Source organism: Schistocerca nitens, chromosome 1 (genome assembly GCF_023898315.1).
Source record: "Schistocerca nitens isolate TAMUIC-IGC-003100 chromosome 1, iqSchNite1.1, whole genome shotgun sequence".
Classification (NCBI taxonomy): Eukaryota; Metazoa; Arthropoda; class Insecta; order Orthoptera; family Acrididae; genus Schistocerca; species Schistocerca nitens.
The window spans coordinates 191,158,072-191,178,642 of NC_064614.1; the positions used below are offsets into that span (position 1 = coordinate 191,158,072).

At 42.8% G+C, this 20,571-nt stretch overlaps 1 protein-coding gene and 1 long non-coding RNA gene across 2 annotated transcripts in view; one reads left to right on the forward strand and one right to left on the reverse strand.

Annotated features, from left to right (window-relative positions):
• The window catches only part of LOC126245289 (uncharacterized), a 556,618-nt gene that overhangs the window by 347,335 nt on the left and 188,712 nt on the right, over positions 1 to 20,571 (forward strand). The window lies entirely within an intron of this gene.
• The window catches only part of LOC126245273 (solute carrier organic anion transporter family member 74D), a 155,535-nt gene that overhangs the window by 22,852 nt on the left and 112,112 nt on the right, over positions 1 to 20,571 (reverse strand). Inside the window, exons 2-4 of the mRNA XM_049948302.1 lie at positions 13,409 to 13,615; positions 7,984 to 8,217; positions 5,320 to 5,520 (exon numbers count right to left, since the gene is read on the reverse strand). Coding sequence (XP_049804259.1) covers positions 5,320 to 5,520; positions 7,984 to 8,217; positions 13,409 to 13,610 — 637 coding nt within the window. The 5' untranslated portion in view covers positions 13,611 to 13,615. The remainder of the gene's footprint in view (positions 1 to 5,319; positions 5,521 to 7,983; positions 8,218 to 13,408; positions 13,616 to 20,571) is intronic.

Here is a 20,571-nt window from a genome sequence, read left to right on the forward strand (position 1 = left end):
AAAGTCCCGAGCGACTGGAAAAAAGCGCAGGTGACGCCTGTATATAAGAAGGGTAGAAGGACGGATCCTCAAAATTACAGACCAATATACTTAACATCGGTTTGTTGCAGGATTCTCGAACATATTCTCAGTTAGAATATAATGAATGTCCTTGAGACAGAGCCAGGCCGGTGTGGCCGAGCGGTTCTAGGCGCTACAGTCTGGAACCACGCGACCGCTACGGTCGCAGGTTCGACTCCTGCCTCGGGCATGGATGTGTGTGTTGTCCTTAGGTTAGTTAGGTTTAAGTAATTCTAAGTTCTAGGGGACTGATGACCTCAGAAGTTAAGTCCCATAGTGTTCAGAGCCATTTGAACCTTGAGACAGAGAAGTTGCTCTCCATGCATCAGCACGGCTTTAGAAAGCATCGCTCCTGCGAAACGCAACTCGCCCCTTTTTCACATGATATCTTGCGAACCATGGATGAAGGGTATCAGGCGGATGCCATATTCCTTGACTTCCGGAAAGCGTTTGACTCGGTGCCCCACTGCAGACTCCTAAATAAGGTACGAGCATATGAGATTGGTTCCCAAGTATGTGAGTGGCTCGAAGACTTCTTAAGTAATAGAACCCAGTACGTTGTCCTCGATAGTGAGTGTTTATCGGGGGTGAGGGTATCATCTGGAGTGCCCCAGGGAAGTGTGGTAGGTCCGCTGTTGTTTTCTATCTACATAAATGATCTTTTGGAGAGGGTGGATAGCAACGTGCGGCTGTTTGCTGATGATGCTGTGGTGTACGGGAAGGTGTCGTCGTTGAGTGACTGTAGGAGGATACAAGATGACTTGGACAGGATTTTTGATTGGTGCAAAGAATGGCAGCTAACTCTAAATATAGATAAATGTAAATTAATGCAGATGAATAGGGAAAAGAATCCTGTAATGTTTGAATACTCCATTAGTAGTGTAGCGCTTGACACATACACGTCGATTAAATATTTGAGCGTAACATTTGCAGAGCGATATGAAGTGGGACAAGCATGTAATGGCAGTTGTGGGGAAGGCGGATAGTCGTCTTCGGTTCGTTGGTAGAATTTTGGGAAGATGGGGTTCATCTGTAAAGGAGACCGCTTATAAAACACTAATACGACCTATTCTTGAGTACTGCTCGAGTGTTTGGTATCCCTATCAGATCGGATTGAGGGAGGACATAGAAGCAATTCAGAGGCGGGCTGCTAGATTTGTTACTGGTAGGTTTGATCATCACGCGAGTGTTACGGAAATGCTTCAGGAACTCGGGTGGGAGTCTCTAGAGGAAAGGAGGCGCTCTTTTCGTGAATCGCTACTGAGGAAATTTAGAGAACCAGCATTTGAGGCTGACTGCAGTACAATTTTACTGCCGCCAACTTACATTTCGCGGAAAGACCACGAAGATAAGATAAGAGAGATTAGGGCTCGTACAGAGGCATATAGGCAGTCATTTTTCCCTCGTTCTGTTTGGGAGTGGAACAGGGAGAGAAGATGCTAGTTGTGGTACGAGGTACCCTCCGCCACGCACCGTATGGTGGATTGCGGAGTATGTATGTAGATGTAGACGTAGATAGAAATAAGTTGTGTGCAAAAAGAGATACGTTGCATTTTGAGTCTCCTGAAAAATGTGAAATTTGGCACCTAGAATGTTTGACATTTCCACTCTACATTTACTTCTGTGTATATTGTAATCAGTCTTTTTTTACATAACATTGGTGTCGAGAATATTACAAATGACTTTTCACGTGACTAGATCGATTAACAGGGTTGTGTCATACTTGTTAAATCTCACGGTTCCAAGGTGTTTCTCAATGTAACTTCGTTTGTTTGGGTCTTTCAGTGCTGCCTCGTCGATATTCCCAATTGCAGGTCAACTACAGTTAGTCGAAATACATACAACGAATCGAAACCACAGCAACTACATCAAAGGATGATTATAAAATCATGTGATATTGGATCTGCTTCAAGAATCCTCCTTGTGTCAGTCAAGATACATGAATTTTTGTAGTGACTGTTTCGTTTTTATTTCGTATAAAACTGATAAACTGTTGACGTTTCCTAAAATGAAAAACTGTGCATTTACAGCCGGTCGGAGTGGCCGAACGGTTCTAGGCACTACAGTCTGGAACCGCGCGACCGCTACGGTCGCAGGTTCGAATCCTGCCTCGGGCATGGGTGTGTGTGATGACCTTAGGTTAGGTAGGTTTAAGTAGTTCTAAGTTCTAGGGTACTGATGACCTCAGAAGTTAAGTCCCATAGTGCTCAGAGCCATTTGAACCAGTTTTTTGTGCATTTACAAGCACTCAGTGATACAAGCTGTTACTGGAAATACGAGGCATGTAGCGGGGAGGTTTGATAGGCAGGTAAAGTAACGAAGAACAGAAAATGATTTTAAATTTGTAGAAATACTATTTCTTGTCAGTCCTAGGATTTTTGTTTGTCACTTTCCATGTGTTTTATCTCTAGCAATGTTTGTCAAAGTGAAAAATGCTGAGTTTCTCCGTGGCTCAGAGTCCATGTTGTACTGTAGGTCCCCCTCTTCGTGTTTAAATACAGTAGTGAATGACAGTGTCACTGCTCACAGGACCGTTCAGCTGTTACGATGACCAAGAGGAACCCTACAGTGACAAAGTATGACACTGAAGCACGTCTCACGCTGACACGGGTTGTCGGGACCTGTTTACAGCAAACTGGTCACAGTGGCGCTGCCCATGTTGCCCGCATGGACGGACACGCGATCGTTGCCACCACTGCAAAAGGAGGGCTCATTACTAAATACGACCCGCTTCGATTCCATGTACCTTTATTTACGTTGTTCACTACACCACAGAAATCAGTAGCTCCTGCGGTTGTTTTTTTTTTTTTTTTTTTTGAAAACGTTTGTTACGAATGAAGTGCAGCTAGCCCTGCTTCGCGCCTACTTTCTGTCACCGGTTCTGGAACAAGATGCAAGATGACGCAGAGAGGACCCTACACCGCTCGCAGAATGACAGCAGTCTTTGGTGTTGGGGTTGTTTGTGCTTGTCTATCATCTCTCCTAGTTGTTTTCGGCGCTCGTTCCGTCCTGTGTATCGCCTCCGCGTGCCGTACTGACAGTGGGCGATGGTAGTGTTGGAACAATCTCTACCACACACAATACAGCTGAGTGACCATCCAGCTTCCGCAGCCTTACGATAGGTCCTCTCTGGAACGTGTATTGCTGTATAGCTAAGCGAATTACTGTCTAAATCCTCTTTGAAGTGTACTGCGTTGTTTAGAGCAGGGGTGTACATATTTGCCAAACCCTTAGTGTGACTACGTAAGAGCTGTAAGTTCAAAAATCTCATGCCGTGGGATAAATTATTACGAAGTGGGATCCTTCTGCCCCAATGCCAACTAGACAGAGCTCAAAAGAACTAAGTTCTACAAGGGCCTACTCTCTGCATTTCGGGAGTGAATGAAAGATGTGTAAAAGAATGAAGAAATTACAAGTATGAATGGTGACGGGCCGGCCGCATACATCCTGGGTCTAGACAGTATCAGCAAAGACCATAGGTAAAATCTGCAAGTAGTTGCAGCGTAATGCTCTCATTTTCCCTTGTAAGCCACGTGTACATGCTCGGCCGAGCATGAAAACTGATTTCTGATGATGTAAAACTTACCCGCAACTTGGTTTGTCTTTCAATTTATGTTTGAAGCAGCACATCAACTGTTAAGATGTGCAACAATCTTGTCTGTTAAATGCTGGTCCTTCAAGTCCTCTGCTCGAGATACTGCATGTATATAATAATCTTTTAAACTCGCATGGTACAGCATTGCTTGCAATTCTATCGACAGAACGAGATAGGCTCCATTTGGGATAGCTATGAGTTCAGACAAAATGACATACCAGCTTGGATTCCTAGGTGGACTCGGTTTCTAGACTTACGTCAAGGTTTTTATTCAGTACTAAAATGACGTCATTTAGACCAAATATGTATGACGGGACATTAAATCAGGTTTGAACCTGAACAGAGAATTTATTAATGGGCAGAATGCAGTACGTTATTCTCGATAGAGAATCTGGATTGTACAAAGGGCGATCAAAAAGTTATCTTATGACGGCGTTGCTGCAACGTGTGTGCAACCCAGTGCGACCCCGATGCGGGAATACTATGTATAAGCACCGAGGTGCAGGCAGGGTGTTACTGTGGCCCTCGAACGGAAGCTTTTTGATCGCCTCTTATAGTATGGAAGTGCAATAGGACCATTATATTTTATATGTCAATGTCTTAGAAGGTAGTGTCGGCTCCGATCTCAAAATTTTAGAAAATTACTTTATTATCTTTGTGGAAGTTTCACACGATAAAAATTGTAGAAATTGAACATAAGAGACACTGTTCGCCATTTTTGCTAAATAAAAAAAATTCATTCTCGACTTAATGTGGTTTAGAAATCTTAGGATTTTCATTTTTTCAGATTGTTTGTCGCGCTCATTACCTATGCGCGAGTAATGGGAGAAACTCAGACCTATTTATCATTGATAAATCTGTTTAGCATCGTATGAGAAATTGCAATGTCTGTTTCCTATAATAATGATTTTATAAATCATTCACTTCTCTGAAATATTCAGTTTCAGACTTCAGTGTGATGCTAAGAATCAGTGTGAGAGATTCACCGACGTTGCCTTTTCTCTGAACTATTATGAAGTTTCAGGCGTGTATCTGTATTGTGTGGATGACTGTAATGAGCGCTTGTGCAGTTTAGTGTTCTGTTGGTACTGATAATGTTGAGCATGGAATGAACGGAAGGACAGGATGAACTGGCCACAACGGAAGCAGTCACAGTGAGAAAGGGTAGATATCTATGTCTTATCGGCGTCCGTAGAAAAGGACTCCAACGTTGGTTGCACAGGGATGAGAAACGGAAGAATCGGTGTCTGTTTAAAGAAAATATTCCAGAATTCACACGATACCATTTAGGGAAATCACAGAACAGTTAAATATGGCTAACTGGGCGGGGATTGGAATACTAACTATCGCGAATACGAGTCCAATGTCTTAAAGACGAACCATCTCTCCTGTTACACCTGTGGAATAACAGTAAGGAGGTTCCCCTTCGATCGTGTGTTACCGTGTCAGATGTCATTAATCCGTAAAGGGTAGCGGAAAGATTTGGGTTTCAACCTGTGCCGCTGGCGAGTAGTCTCGCGATTCCTTGATAGGTTGATGTGGGAATATGAGCAAGTATTAAAACTGGAACGTCAGGATTAACTGTGTGATTTAAAAGTCAAGGTGTCACTCACCGTATTTAGGTCTCAAATAATAGGTTTTACTGGCAGATGATTCGTTCTTACCGAGTAACAGAGGCGTCCTCGTCGTTTTGGCGTTGTCGTCGAGGTAGGTCTGGCCGAGCGCGTAGTACAACGTGGTGCCGATGCCCAACACGAACTGCGACAGGAAGACCAGCACCAGCGGCATGATGCTGAAGTCCGACGTGCACTCGTCAGCCTCTGTGTGGGTTGCGTTGCACAGTGGCTCTGTGTATGTGTTCACTCCTGTAAGATTTTATAAAATTTCATCTTTTATGCAACCGTGACACTTGGTATAATCGCGTGAAATATGTTTTCACGGACTGACTGATCTGAAATATTTTATGACTAAATACAGTGGAGTTAATGGAATTTCTCTTTTACCACCCTCATGCCACCCTTCCGCGTTTCCTTCCAGTTATGCTCTCTCTTTCCCTTTTTTCTGCCTCCCCATTCAGTGCCCTCTGTCATTCCCTTCATCTCCCAAAGCTCTCTCTCTCTCTGTCTTCTTCTTCTTCTTCTTCTTCTTTGTCTCTTCCATCTGTGATCGTATTGCTCTCTCTAAGGCTTATTTTCTTTTTTCTCTTCTCTCTCCGGTTTATTTCACCACCTACCTTCATCCTTTTCTAGTTCATCCCTCTTCTTTCAATGAGTTTTTCTGAATCTTTCCATGCCTTTGTCTGTGTCTATCCCCTTAAACTCTTTTCTCCTCCCTACAGTTCTTCTGCTTTTCTCGTTTCCTCTTTTTACCATCTCGCACTTATTTCCCATCCCTCCCACAAAGGGACAATTTTTAGATAGCAGCAAGTCTTTTGATTTCGTTTGAAAATGCGTAGAATAATGACAGTCTTGTGACTAGCTGCTATCTTCCATGTCACAATAAACGTGCAGTAAGTCTAATTCCTGGATGTGTTAGCCTACTCTCAGATTGCTGCGTTGTTTCATGCTGCATTTCTGTTGGCCTGTCAGGAAACTGTATTACGAGGTATGTGAGAAAAGTATCGAGACCAACACTGCGAGCGATCTGGCAACGCCGTGTTGTTCTGCTTGTGTAGACCGCTGTGTTCATCCTTTTCAGATGCTCCGTCCGAGTTTCAGCTCTGTGCAACCACCACAAGCTGTTCGAAAGTGCCATCAAGGAAGCTGTGATTTTGTTGTGTGTTACTAAAATGGAATTCAGAGCAATGTTACGCTATCAAGCTTTGTGTTAAACTTCGCGAGGGTGACCTTTGAAAAGTTGAAACAGGCGTATCCTTTATCAATAGCTCTAGGTTTTCGCTGGTACAAACCATTTTTGAAAGGCCGAGAACGCGCTGAAGATGAATCTCACTCAGGGAGACCTTCAACTTCAAAAACCGACGAAAACGTCTAACGTGTGAGATCATATCTACGTTTAACAACAAAGATTGTGGGTGAAATGTTAAACTTGAAACGTTCCACCGTATATCAAATTCTGACTGAAGATTTGCACACGCGAAAGGTTTGTGCCAAAATGGTGCCGAAAAACTTCACAACTGAGCAGAAGGAGCATCTGAGAGACGTGTATGTTGATCTTCGTAAGAGGATTGGCGATGACCACGAATGGTTCAAACGTGTGATCACAGGTGATGAATCCTGAATTTCTGAATATGATCCTGAGACAAACTGGCAAAGTGTGGTGTGACGTACTGAGACATCTCCTCGACCGAAAAAAAGCTCGAACGAGCAGATCCTCCTCGACCGAAAAAAAGTTCGAACGAGCAGATCAAAGATCAAAACAACGCTGATTTGCTGTTTTTGATAGTAGGGGTAAGAATTTTTTCCTCCAGGACAAACTGTCAATCAAGCTTTCTACAAAGATGTCCTTGAATGGTCAGGAAAAGGGTGAATCGAGTGAGACCGGACCCTTCAGACAAGTGGATGCTGCATCATGACAACGCCCCATGTCACATGGCCTTTTTGACCTGAAAAGGCATTCCTGTTGTTCCACAGCCCCCCTATTCAGCTGATCTGAGTCCTTGTGAATTTTTTCTTTTCCCGAAATTGGAAAATGTGTTAAGGGGATGTAATTTTGGGGCTCTGTAAAATATCCAAAAGACCGACAATTACAAGCCCTACCAGTTGAAGCCTCTCAACGCTGCTACCAAGACTGGGTGACTCTGCTGGTGCATCGCTGCTGAAGGGAACTGCTTTGAATGGGACAATATTGCTGTTTGAATAAAAATCTTTGATAGATAAAAAAATCAGTCTCATTACGTTTCCCACGCACTTCATATTCTAGGTCACTGAGAAAAGAACGAGGCTTCTGCTGTACTTGTACTGGCAAGTTGAAATCACAGTAGACGTTGAAACAGGCTATCTTTAACTGTCAATTTCACGTGGTTCAAACAAATATGGCTGTACTTGGAAGGAGAGACAGCATTGGTCGTATATTTTTGTTTATTATCGCAAAATCGATTTTCGGTCACTTAGTGACCATCTTCAGTGCTGTAATATATAACTTAAATTAGTAAGCTTATTGACACCAGTGCTTACTAATTTAAGTTATATATTACAGAACTGAAGATGGTCACTAAGTGACCAAAACTCGATTTTGCGATAATAAACAAAAATATACGACCAATGCTGTCTCTCCTACCAAGTATACCCATTATCTGGTCGTAGTGCACAGGACACTATGGAGTCGCCAATCAATAAATATGGCTGTGGTCAGCTACAGGGCTTGCTTACCACTGAGCGCAGACGTGTTGTAGAGCGCGCCGCCCTCTTGATATTCGAGTGTGAGTGCCAAGGCGTCGCCTCCGGCGCCGTAGATGACGTGCGGCAGCGCCAGCATGAAGCACGAGATGCCCGACAGCGCCACGCCCCACGCGATCCACACCGGCCGGTTGCCGCGGCCGCCGTAGTATGCCAGGAACAGCGACAGCAGGATCTGGCTCAGCTCATTCCCCGTCATCATCAGACCTGCCACCAGAGATGCAGCGAGTGGAGAAGTGAACGTCTGCTGACTTCAACATGACTTCCTTCTAGCCTCTCACTGGATATTTGCTATGAGTAGAGCTGTAAAACTACCGTAGGCTACCGTAGACTATCATAAGTGAGCGCAGATTACGGTAGTAACCTTCGTCAGTTAAGATCGTATGCGCGTCACCTGTACGTTAGGTGTGTTGCATACGTATCGGGCGTTACCTCACATCGATCGCAGTGTGTACGTATGCGATCAGTGTATTACTAGATCCCTAGAAACCGGAAACGGTGAACTGTCTAGATACTGAGTGTGACAATAGAAGGGGTCGCGTAACCTACAGAACATTTTTGTACTTCATAGTGATCCTCCTGTCTGTTACTTAAAAATAAACAGTATTTGTAGCAAAACTGAAGCTGTCATTGTTTAATTCAGACTTTATTCGAAATTTGTTGATTTGTAATGTGAAAAAGAGAGATGTTGGAACAAAAATTAAAAAATACAGATTTATCATACAGTGCTACAAAATGCAATTTCCTAAAACAAAGATGAAATTTAAAAGATCGCAAAACAAAAACATACTTCCTGTACATGTGCATGTTTCTCTTACTCGTAAACAACTTTCGTATTTATCAATAATGTCAGGAAAATCTTGCCTTTGATCATGATGAGGAACTTTCTACTGAGTACAAAGTAACAACAATAATAATACAGATTTTTTTGTGTTTGTACGTGTAAAATGCACTTGCACCAAAAGTAATTTCTTTGCTTACATAAAAGCGCAGGAGTTTCTCGATAAAATAATTTTTATTACTTGTAAAATGTAATTTTTGTTCTGTAAGGATATAAAATACACAGTGGACTAACACTGAATGATTTGCAGTTCTAATTATGTGTAAAAGAAACAAACAAAAAAACAAAGAAGTCATTAGCTCCCAATTCCTCTCGTACACGTTTACTGACGTTTCTTTCTCTACCAATGCTGCCAATACTACCGGTAATACTACCATTTACTGCGTCATTTATGTTTATTTATATTCTGTAAGGGTATAAAATACACAGAGGACTAACACTGAATGATTTTCTGGACATCGGCTCCCAATTCCTCTCGTACATGTCCACTGACATTTCTTTCTCTACCAGTGCTACCTGTACTACCGATAATCCTACCTTTTACTGCGTCATTTATGTGCTGTACCAAAACTACCGAACCGTAATTGCGGTAGAGCGTAACTGTAGCTCTGAGGAAAGGAGTCACAGGAATATATTCCGTGCTGCTACAATGTCTAGACCGAAAAGCTTGGAGCTTGGAGTTTGGAGTTTGGAGGCTGTAATGAGATCTTTCCAGCTGCAAAGTAGTAAGAAGATAAAAAAAAAGCCTGCCTCTATCTCGGAGCGAATCACTCAAATATAAAATTACGGTAGTCGTAAAATCCTATCAGCAAGTTTTGAAACTGAGAGTAAATGAGGAACCATCACAGATCTGCTACACATCCAAAGGGGCCACCTAAATTGTTCAGCGAGGACGTATTCTCTGCCAAATATCTAGTCGTTGGATATGTCCTGTTTTTGTTTTAAAAAGCAAGAACGTAAAGTACATGTACGGCGCACATTTGTATCTATATCCGTTGAAAATGCGTTCAGTTTTACGTAGGAAAACAACCATTTGCCTCTCGACTACACTTCTAAGGAAAGGAATTGTTAAGACTGTCTTAACGTTATCAAAAATCTGTATACCAAGGGACCTTGTGACGTCTTGGTTCACTAATGAATCATGCATTAATACACAGCACACAATCACTATCTAGTTAATACTTTCATTTAATCTAGACGGGAGCTGCACTTTGTCTAGATCTATGATTACAGCTACTGTATAATGTTACATTATAAAGTAAATGTGTGTTCACTTTCAACAGATAGTTACGTATTACGTGGCTTCTCACAAGAACTGCAATGTGTTGGCCATCTGGGGTACGCTAGACCTGTGTAAGAGTGCAAATTATGACCACTAACAGTTAATCATATTCTGTTAGTAAGTTCTCCCGAAAGTGTAATTAGACATTTTCTACCTTCCAGGTTGACTGTATAAATAACAACACACGTTCGAGATTTCATTCCCTGGTCGGGACTGCTGTTTTTATGTAGGTCGACATGATTTCATCTCTGAAAATCCTCTGTGTATCTGAAAAACATAGTTACCATCTGCTGGAATTCTACATTATTGTGTAGATCCCGCAGTAACAGAATCAATACGTTCATCGGTGGAAGGACACGTCCTAACATGCCCGAAAGGATCTTGTCTTGGAAAGGATTGCGAGTTTCGAGCTAACTTTAGGGGGTTTAAGTGCTTAGTCTTCCACGGCCAGTACCAATTTCAATAAAATTCTTTTGAGTTTTACGCCGCGTTGCGTTATTATAAAACACTAAGAACAGCTATTAAACCTACGTTTCGATTTACAGCAGTTTTCCTCTGAGTGACTTAATCATTTTAGTCTCCATGGAGACGGCCGCTGCAAAGTGTATTGAAGCACTGCTTTCATAGTTCTTTTTAATATTTCAAAATAACGCAGCCTAATACGCAAAAATGAACCTTTAGGTTGAAGATAGACCTGCTTTAATGGACTAATAAAAAGTAGAATAGGTAGATGTCATCTGTCTCTCAAAATACACTTTTACGTGGACTAAAACGATGGTCCTCCTTCATGATCAGAACCATAGGTTTCGCTGCACCTTCCAACAAAAGTTTTTTCCTCATCTTGGCACTCTTACACGTCTCGCTTTTGCTGAACATTATATTTGTGGCCCCTTAAAGAATACGCTGATACTTCTCGTCACTTTACTGTCAGGTAAAGAAGAATAAAAAAAACCACAAAATACAAACTGTATCTTGCATGAGTGCCGTGAAGACAGTGAAAGAAAGGCAAAGAAGGATGTATTGTGCGCTACATTTAAAGAATATTTAAACTGATGGTGCGCTATCACAAACAAATTAGACCAGTTTAACAAAAAGTGAACTGTGAAAAATGTCTTATAGTTGAAAATAGCGCAACAAAGATGAAAAGCCCCTAACAGTGAGATACAGGATGTACCACAGAGTCATTACGATACTGTTTAATGATATAAGAGGATTCAAAATGAAAGGAATAAATAGGGGGCAATCAGACAAGCAACTCATCCTAATAAGCATAGGTTTGGAAAGCAATTCTTTGCCCAGTATGAGGTATGACAACTGATCCACGAAGATCCAAACTGCAGATGGGAACTTGAGGACAAATGCACTACCACAAGTGTTCCACATGGCCACTGCAAGTGTAAAGGCAGACTTCAGCACGTTTCTCCATCGACCCCGGTTCACGTTTAAAAATCCGAGGCATCCTCCTCATACACTGACGACCATCCACAATGTGTTTTAGATTTAATCGACACTTTCAACACGGTTGAAATATACGAAAGCTTTTAAGTATCCCCGAAAAAAAGAAATACACCAACGGGCCCAAGTCGGGCGACCTGGGAAGCTATGGTATTGGCGAGCCACAAGCGATACACTTGTCGAAGATTCGTGCTACGTTCTCCCGAATACCCATGTGATAATGTTCTGGTACATCATCATACATGTACCACGTACCATCCTTTCACCATAAGGAACATCATGAAAATAGTCAATTAGCTTGTGTTGCAGGAAATGAAGGTAAGTCGGTCAGGTAGGAAATATAGCCGTATCGGGGCAACCCATTTGCTTCCGTACCTGTATTTATCAGGATTATTTGCATGTTTCATTGTCCTCTGCTTACTCCGTTCTTTTGTACCTATTACGTTGGTGTATAAGTTAGAAACGTTTTTCTTTTGCATTGGTATTCCGGTTGCTATGGGTTCTTTTATCGATTCTCATTTTTTATTTGTAGTTCACTGTTGCCACTGGAATTTACGTTTTGTCATTTGGAGACTATGATTAGAGCTTTGGATGCTGGAAAGTGGAGTGCCAAGTGGAGAAATCGGAATATTTCCGACATATTCTTCTGTTTGAGTTGAATAGATCTGTAACAGCAGCGGAGAGAGCCAGAAACCTTTGCGCCGAGTATCGGTATAACACCTTTGGACAGAGCACGGTAAGAAAATGGTTTTATCGTTTTAAGGAGGATCGTTTTGATTTTAGTGATTTTCCACGTTCAGGAAGACATTCGGGGTTTGATTAAGATCGTTCAAACGCGTTAATTCACAATGGTCCACATCAGTGTACGCGAGAACTGGCAAATATGATGAAATGTGATCATTACACCATCGTGCGACATTTGCATGCAGTGGGGAAGGTTCAGATATTGGGTGTATGGGTACCGCGTGCTCTAATCCAAAATCCCTAAAATCAGTGGGTGGCTATATGTGCTTCTCTGTTTGCCCGTCAGCACTTAGCTCGTGTACAGCACCGACCATTCATATCGTTGCTGGTGACGACAAATAGTGTATTTCTGCTAACAGCGCGAAAAGAAAGGAATGATTGAGCCCAAACAAAGCAGCAACTCCCCGTACAAATAACTGCACGCATCCACAAAATATAATGTTACGCGTCCGGTGAAACAGTGGCGGTATGGCGTACTACGAATTGCTTCCCCGAGGAATAACCATTACGCTGACATTTATTGTCAACAACTGAGACGTCTTGCAGACGCAGTTTTAGAACAACGACCAGGAAGAATGCGTGACGTTATGCTACTCCACGATAACGTCCGCCCTCTTTCTACTACAGTGACAAAAAACAGTATACAGGAACTGGACTGGGAAATCATTCCGCACCCACCTTATTCATCTGATCTTGCGCCCTCAGATTTTCACGTTTTCTCCTCTCTATCGAACATATTTCAAGAATTTAGTTTCTGGCTGAAACTGCGCTCCGAACATAGCTTGAAGAGTTCTTTGCCTCAAAACCACGTGATTTCTACAGTTTCGAATCGAAAAGTTACCCCAGCGTTGGGAGACTGTTATAAATAGTGAAGCAGAATATCTTATTAATAACAAAAGTCTCTGTTATGTGTATCTGTTGGGTTTATTCAGCTTATGGCAAAACGCTACGAACTTATGCACCAACCAAATATAATAATAGAAAACCTCATTCACCATTCTTGATCCTTTCGTAAACTCAAGGACATGCGGACTTGAAACTGTCGTCGCTATGTGGTAGTGTCATTGGAGCCTCACCTGTGGTCTTGCTGGGGATCTTGAAGCGCTTCTCGAGTGTGGTGAGCGTGGCGACGAAGTACATGACGGCCATGGCCTGTGTGGTGCCCAGCAGCCCGTAGACGGCGAGGAAGGCGCGCGACGTGGCGAAACGCGACAGCCACGCGGGCCGCAGCCACGTGCCCAGCCCGCACTCGCTGCTCATCTCGGCGCTCCGCGACATGGCCGCTGCGAACAACAAACGCCGTGCTTCATCACCTTCTCTTGTCTACATACTGCATCTACACATTCAGGCTGAGCCGTAAATGAAGAAACCATACCGAGGAGAGCACGTCAAGAACTGTTTTTTTTCTCCTCCTAGACTATCCTAGACTACTTACAAAACTTAAACAAAAATATCTATTGCAAGAGACACTGAAGAACCGCAGCGCCACCGCGATTCGAACAACTACACTGCCGGAAAAAGATTAGTACACCCTTTTAGAGGTTTCCAACTCAATATTTATTGTTGCAACAGTCCATATGGAGTACATGAAATGATAACATTTACAGATCAATAGCACAAGCGGTTCTGAAATACCCAGAATTGGCCACTGCTGAAACACCGATACTGCTGACTCTGGCATCCAGTCGATCGTATAGATGGCCAATACTGTCCTGGGATACGCTGTGCTACGCCTGATATACCTGTTCACGTAGTTCTGTAAGAGTTGTTGGTTGATGAGTCACACAGTCACTTCCTGTCCCATTATACCCCACACGTGCTCGGTTGGAGACAAGTGTAGAGATGGTGCTGGCCAGGGAAGTTGCTGCACGTCTTGCTGTGTGTTCCTGAGCATTATCCTGTTGCAAGAACGACAACAGAACGGATCTAATAACATTCTACACACGCCCTGCACTGGTTATCGTCCCCTCCAGAAATACAAAGTTCAATGGGAATTGCAGCGTATCGCACGCCAGACCTTTATGGTCTAGGCCTCAGGTGGGGCAAGTGCATCTTGGATGAATACATTCTACGAGATAGCACCCACCAGTTCTACATCGTACGTGCAAACGACCATCACTTGCGTGCAGGCAGAATCTGCTTTCATTACCGAAGACTAATGCGCGGCATTCTATCTCCCAAGTGATCCTCTCACGGCACCAGTCAAGCCGATCACGACGATTCTGTGGCGCGAGTGCAAGACGGCCTAGAGGTATGTGTCCCTGTAGTCCCACTAAGAACCGGTTCGCAACAGTTCGTATTGACACCTCTGGGCTCACAGGCCCTCTTACCTGTGCTGTGGCAGCTGTTCTATCTACTACTGCTGCCCGCACAATACGCCAATCTGGCGGTCGTCTGTGTTGCGTCGACATCCTGAATCCCGTGTAGCGGTATGAGAATGTTCATGTGACCACTGATACCAGCATAGTTGCACAACCGACACAGCACGCCTATACTGGCTGCCAATTCTCTGAAAGGACCATCCCGCCATTGCGAAGGCCACAATTTGACCCCTTTCAGACTCGCTCAGTTGGCTGTAGGAGGCACGAGTGCGTCTCCGTGGCATGGTGCCGGCTTGCTTCTGGCATTTGCACCACACTGAACCTTCTAACTGTGAGCATTCCCTATTAAAGGGTAAACACAATCGGTGGACTGGTGGCTATGCCACTGCCCTATCCGTTGGCGGACGACGTTGAAATCATTATCAGTAAATCTCCTATCCACTAGGTGGCATATGCCACCATCAGGATCAAAATCGATGTTGTCTTCTCAGGTGTGTATTGTGTATTGAACCGGGGACCTAGAAAAGACGGATAGGCTTCGTCCCTGCCATATCCCTCAGTGGTGCACAACCCCACAACAGGCTTCAGCAGTCCACTCACCTCACAGCCACCCCACACCGAACCCAGGGTTATTGTGCGTTTCGGCCCCCAGAAGACCCCCCCCCCCCCCCCCCCCCACGTCTCATACCAGAGGAGTGTAACCCCCAATGTTTGCGTGGTAGAGTAATTATGGTGTACGCGCACTTGGAGACAGTGTTTGCGCAGCAATCGCCGACATAATGTAACTGAGGTGGAATAAGGGGAACCAGCCTGCATTCGCCGAGGCAGATAGAAAACCACCTTTTAAAAACCATCCACAGGCTGGCCGGCACAGCAGACCTCGACACTAATCCGCCGGGGACCGGCACGACTTCCCACCTATGAAGCAGCGTGTTAGACCGCACGGCTAGCCAGGTGTACTAATATTTTTTCCGGCAGAGTATTTTGGCCTGCGCTCGTATTATCAGTTCAGCCATCTTGAGTTCTGAGACATCTTATGAGGGATAGTCATAAAGTTTTAATTTCACCTCGAAAAAATTAAGTTATGTAAGTAGCTTTTTGTTTAACAGATAATATGGGTACCGTTCTTTGCGAGTGCAATTAAAGTGTTATGTAGACCATACGTGTTTTGCTTTATTTCAACCCTAGAGCACTAACGGGGGAAATATGTTACATTGTTAATAAACCATCATAAATTCTACCATTCCAGTCCATCCACAGGGGTCACTGTAACAGTGCGGTTTTTCTTACAAACCTGCTTGCCAAGATTGTAAACAGTTCCCATGTTTTAAATTACTAATATTTTGTTCTTAGTTCATTCCTAACGTTGAATGTATACATAGGTGTTCGATTGTAGCACACTGCAATTCATTGATGTGGAATATATTTTCGTTTTCATGTTGTGGTAGAGCCACTTACACTTCGAGTACCTTTTTTTTCTTTTTTTGATGTTGCGGAATGCGATATCTTTTCTACTATTTTTTCTGTTGTGGAAGCGTCTACTCTCTCTCTCTCTCCCTCTCATTTATTTATCTGAGTTTAAAGAACACTAAAATATAGCATAAATAAAATTATATCCAATATTAATTACCAAATTTTATGAGCCAAAGCAACCAGAATGGCATGGTTATTCGCTGCAAACAAGCCTTCCATGCCACAGGGTTCGCTCAGGTTACTGCAGACCAAGTGTTCAGAGTCCTGCCCTGTTCCACATTCACAATATTCATCATCATTGATATCAAACGTCTTCAATTTAGCCTTCCACCTTGTCACCCCTTTTCTTAACCAGTTGAGGGTTTTCCAGGTCCCGTATGGAAGATGGCAGTCTGATGGTAGCTTCTCTTTTTCTGTCCATAATCCTGCAAGAGACTTTGTTATCCTCAGCTGAGCTCGGCAAGCTTCTGCTGAATTTGGAATTGGAGCATTAGTAAATATGAAGCCTCTTCTGGTATTCAGCTGTGATGGTTTGGTATGAGGTCCGAACAATGGATGCCTTGGATCTTTTTGTTGCTTCTTTTTTTGTTCTCTGCTGGTACCTGTCTTCTTACATTTGGAGGTGCTACTACCATGAGTGGCAATATCTTGTTGACTCGGGTTGGTCTTAGGCACTCTGTGAGTATGTGGCATGTCTCAAGAAAGCCACATCAACTTGGTTAGCACGTTAAAAGTTCTTCCAACCTGATGCGTCGTATTCCACCGTAGAGAAACACAGAGTGTGCGGAGGATGCTGGGCTGCGCTCTTCATGTGGTGTTTATCAGCTTGCGGATAAAGGCGTTCATAGTGCACACATTACGAGGAAATGTCGGCTCCCTTTCTTGACAATTACGTAGAAAATCATGGAAATTCCATTTCCCATAAGTCGGTGGCATGCTAGTCTATTCTATTTGCACACTTGCTTCTTGGAAAGTTGTTCTTATCGAACCCAAGAAGGAGGAGATGTTATTGCTTAACACCCAGTCGATATCGAGGAGTAACTGTAAAAAAAGGATGGCAGAAAAAGTAAGCAGTGATCACTACTATTCGCCTAAGTTGATTTGAGAAAAGCATGTTAAGTATGTACTGGGATGGTTACACTAGGATCTGAACTGTGCTCTGATGAATACGAGTCCGTCGTCTGAATCATCATGCTAACTAGCTCGATGTACACTCAGAACAGTCATTCTGTACTGCAGATCATTTCGTTCTTTCCATTTGGGTATCAATAAACTGAGTAAGCGTCCTTTCGCTGGAAACAGTGAATTTATGAAAACTACAGGAGATTGTTATCCGCGTCAGACATGTGTTCTGTCTCTTTTCTTAGGAAAAATGGGTTACATTATCCCAAATTAGAAGACTTAACTACTTTTAATATCACGTTTTTCTTCATCATTTCGTTAATTCATTTAATTTTTGATTTATTCACTTGCAGTGCATTTGCTTCCATCCGGTGTGCCGAGCGCTGTTGGCAAACGGGGTGCACTCAGCCCTTCTGAGGCAAACTGAGAAGCTCCTTGACTGAGAAGTAGCGACAACGGTCTCAGAAAATGACATGCGGCCGGGAGAGAGGTGTGCTGACGACATGCCCCTCCATATCCCCATCCAGTGACGCCTGTCGGCTGAGGATGACACGGCGCCCGGTCAGTACCGTTGGGCCTTCATGGGCTGTTAGGGAGGAGTTTAATTTTGTTTTAGTGTATTTGCTTCCTGCCTCAATTTTCTGATTCGGTTTATCGGACAGAATCTGCTCGGGCCACGAGCCACATTCAACTGGCAGTGATAATATCTATATTAATATCAAGAGGACTTCGCTGCCGATGAAGCATTTAAATCAACGTGAAGGCCACGCACTTCGTAACGTCGTAAGTTGTCTGCTGAAATCACTGTTACCTAACTGTTCTTTTGCTGCTTTCTTTCTAGATGGATACACTGCACATTTTGATAACACCAATGAAATGACTGGCAGTACTGGATATGATATTTTCTCCATTGAATGTTGTGAGGGGGAGCTCAGACTTCCATCAACGGTTCGTTATATACACACCAATCATCTTGTATAATCGTGAGCTCCCGTATTCAACGTATCATGATTCAGCAAGACGCAGTTTGGCTGAATGTGTTTACAACTTTCGGCGGTGTTGACGTGAGTCATTACGAAGTCACAGATTCGTACAGTCTTCTCTCTCTCTCTTTCTCTCTCTCCCCCCCCCCCCCCCCCCCCCCACACACACACATCTGTCTCCTTATCTACATCTATACTCCGCAATCCATCTTACGGTGGGTAGCGTAGGGTACGTCGTGTGCTTGTGTCAGTCCCCCCCCCCCCCCCCTTTTCTGTTTCTGTAGCGAGTAGTGTGCGTTAAGAACTAGTGAGCTCGAATATCTCTCAGTTTACGTTTATATTTTTGCAAGAAATTGTGTAGAACAAGCTATTTTTGTTAACTCTTCTTCAAATTTACCGTTTCAGAATTTTAACAGTAAAGCCCGTCTTACACGAAGTAAGGTTCGCTATAACTTTACTAGATGGTGCACGTGACTGCTAACAGATGAGATGACGGCTACCTCGTGTACTGATCCTCTCACACGGTGTATGATTCGGAGCGGAAGCTAGCTGGTTGGCTTGGCTCCATGAACGGCAAGGCGCCAGGCGAGCTGCAGTCTTTCTCAAACAATTGTAAAGAAATTGTTTGCACATCTGATAGCTTAATTTGTCAACCTCATGACGAACTGCCCATCATTTCGTTAATGGTCATATTTATTGTGATATTTCAGGATTAAGTAAATTATAACAAGAATTTCGAAAAGTTTGCAGTGGGTCATATTTATTTTGATATTTCACTATTAAGTAAACTACTGCAAGAATTTCGGAAAGTTTGCAGTGAAAAATAGAGGTCGCTATGAATTTGCGTTTGGTGCATGTTAGGTCATATGTTGCTGGGCATGACGAAACAAGATTTTTGGCACATGATAGTACGCAAAGAGGAGAGTATTTCGCCATATGATTAATTTGCACAACTTCTGTATCTAGCTCGATATTCAAACGACTACAGATTTTTCAGTGAAATAATGTATTATTTAAGCACAATCGATAGCCGGTGAAACAAGCATTGCTGTGGCTTTGGAGCAATATATTTGAAGAAATTACAGTTTACTTTTAAATCGAGAATGAACATTTTCATAAACTATTGACTTATCTTTCCATCAACTGTTAGTTTAATAATACGCTGTTTCATGCTTCTGTCGCAATTTCAACCGTGTATGGCAAAAAGGCGACTTACGTATTACTCAAATGGTTCAAATGGCTCTAAGCACTATGGGACTTAATATATGAGGTCATCAATCCCCTAGAACTTGGAACTACTTAAACCTAACAAACCTAAGGACATCACACACATCCATGCCGAAGACAGGGTTCGAACCTGCGACCGTAGCACGCATTACTCAAAACTCGTCACTGATAATGTTTCCCTGAAGAAGAATAAATGTAATGATACGTCTGAGGGATCTCCTCCATTTACTCTATAAAGCCTACATTATCAAGGGCCCAGACTGAGGACCAATACTCAAGTATTGATCGAATGGAGGTTTCATAAGCTACCCCCTTAGTCGCTGAACTATGAGTACAAGTACACTTCCTGAGAATTCTTTAGATGAAGCTCTGTCTATCGTCTGCCTTTCCAACAAACAGTTTTACGAGGTCGTTCCACTTTAAATCATTCCTCAACGGATGTGACTATTTTCAGTGATTATTTGTCAATTTTATAATCAGTCAATTTCGGATTTTCCGGCAGTTAATGCGTATACTCCGTTCATCATAGGAATAAAAATGACGTAAACAAACACAAACACAATCATTGGTCAGAAGCCGTAGCACACGTACACTGGTGTTGTTATGCTCTTTGAAGTAGGTCCTATTTATGTATTAGCTGTTTTATGACTAAGTTAGTTAAATGAAACTTTATGATATTCTAATGTATTAAGTCATCAACGTTTTTCTTAATCACGCTTTAGTTATGTATTTTTTATTTCAAAAATCGTGTATAATCACAGCCTCTGCGCTGTTTGTGCTCTGATTATCGCGCTGTTAATACGCAGTATGAAAATGGCTCTGGCTGCTTTCTGTTTTGTAGTGAAACACACGTGTGGAACACGGTAAAAAAGTTCCGAGAAATAGGTTGTTCTTAATGTTTGCCATTAAATTTACCGAAATAATCGGCTTTGAAGTTTTCCTAGGGACTCGGTTACGTACAGTTGCTATAGAATTAAACATTCGTTTATAGCGAAGTCGCTAGCATAGTAGCTTGAAATGTCAATTACATGGTACACTGGTTCAAGCCTCGCCTTAGTCAATTTTTTCTCGTTCAATTTGTAATACCTAAATCTCATAATTGTAAAATTCATC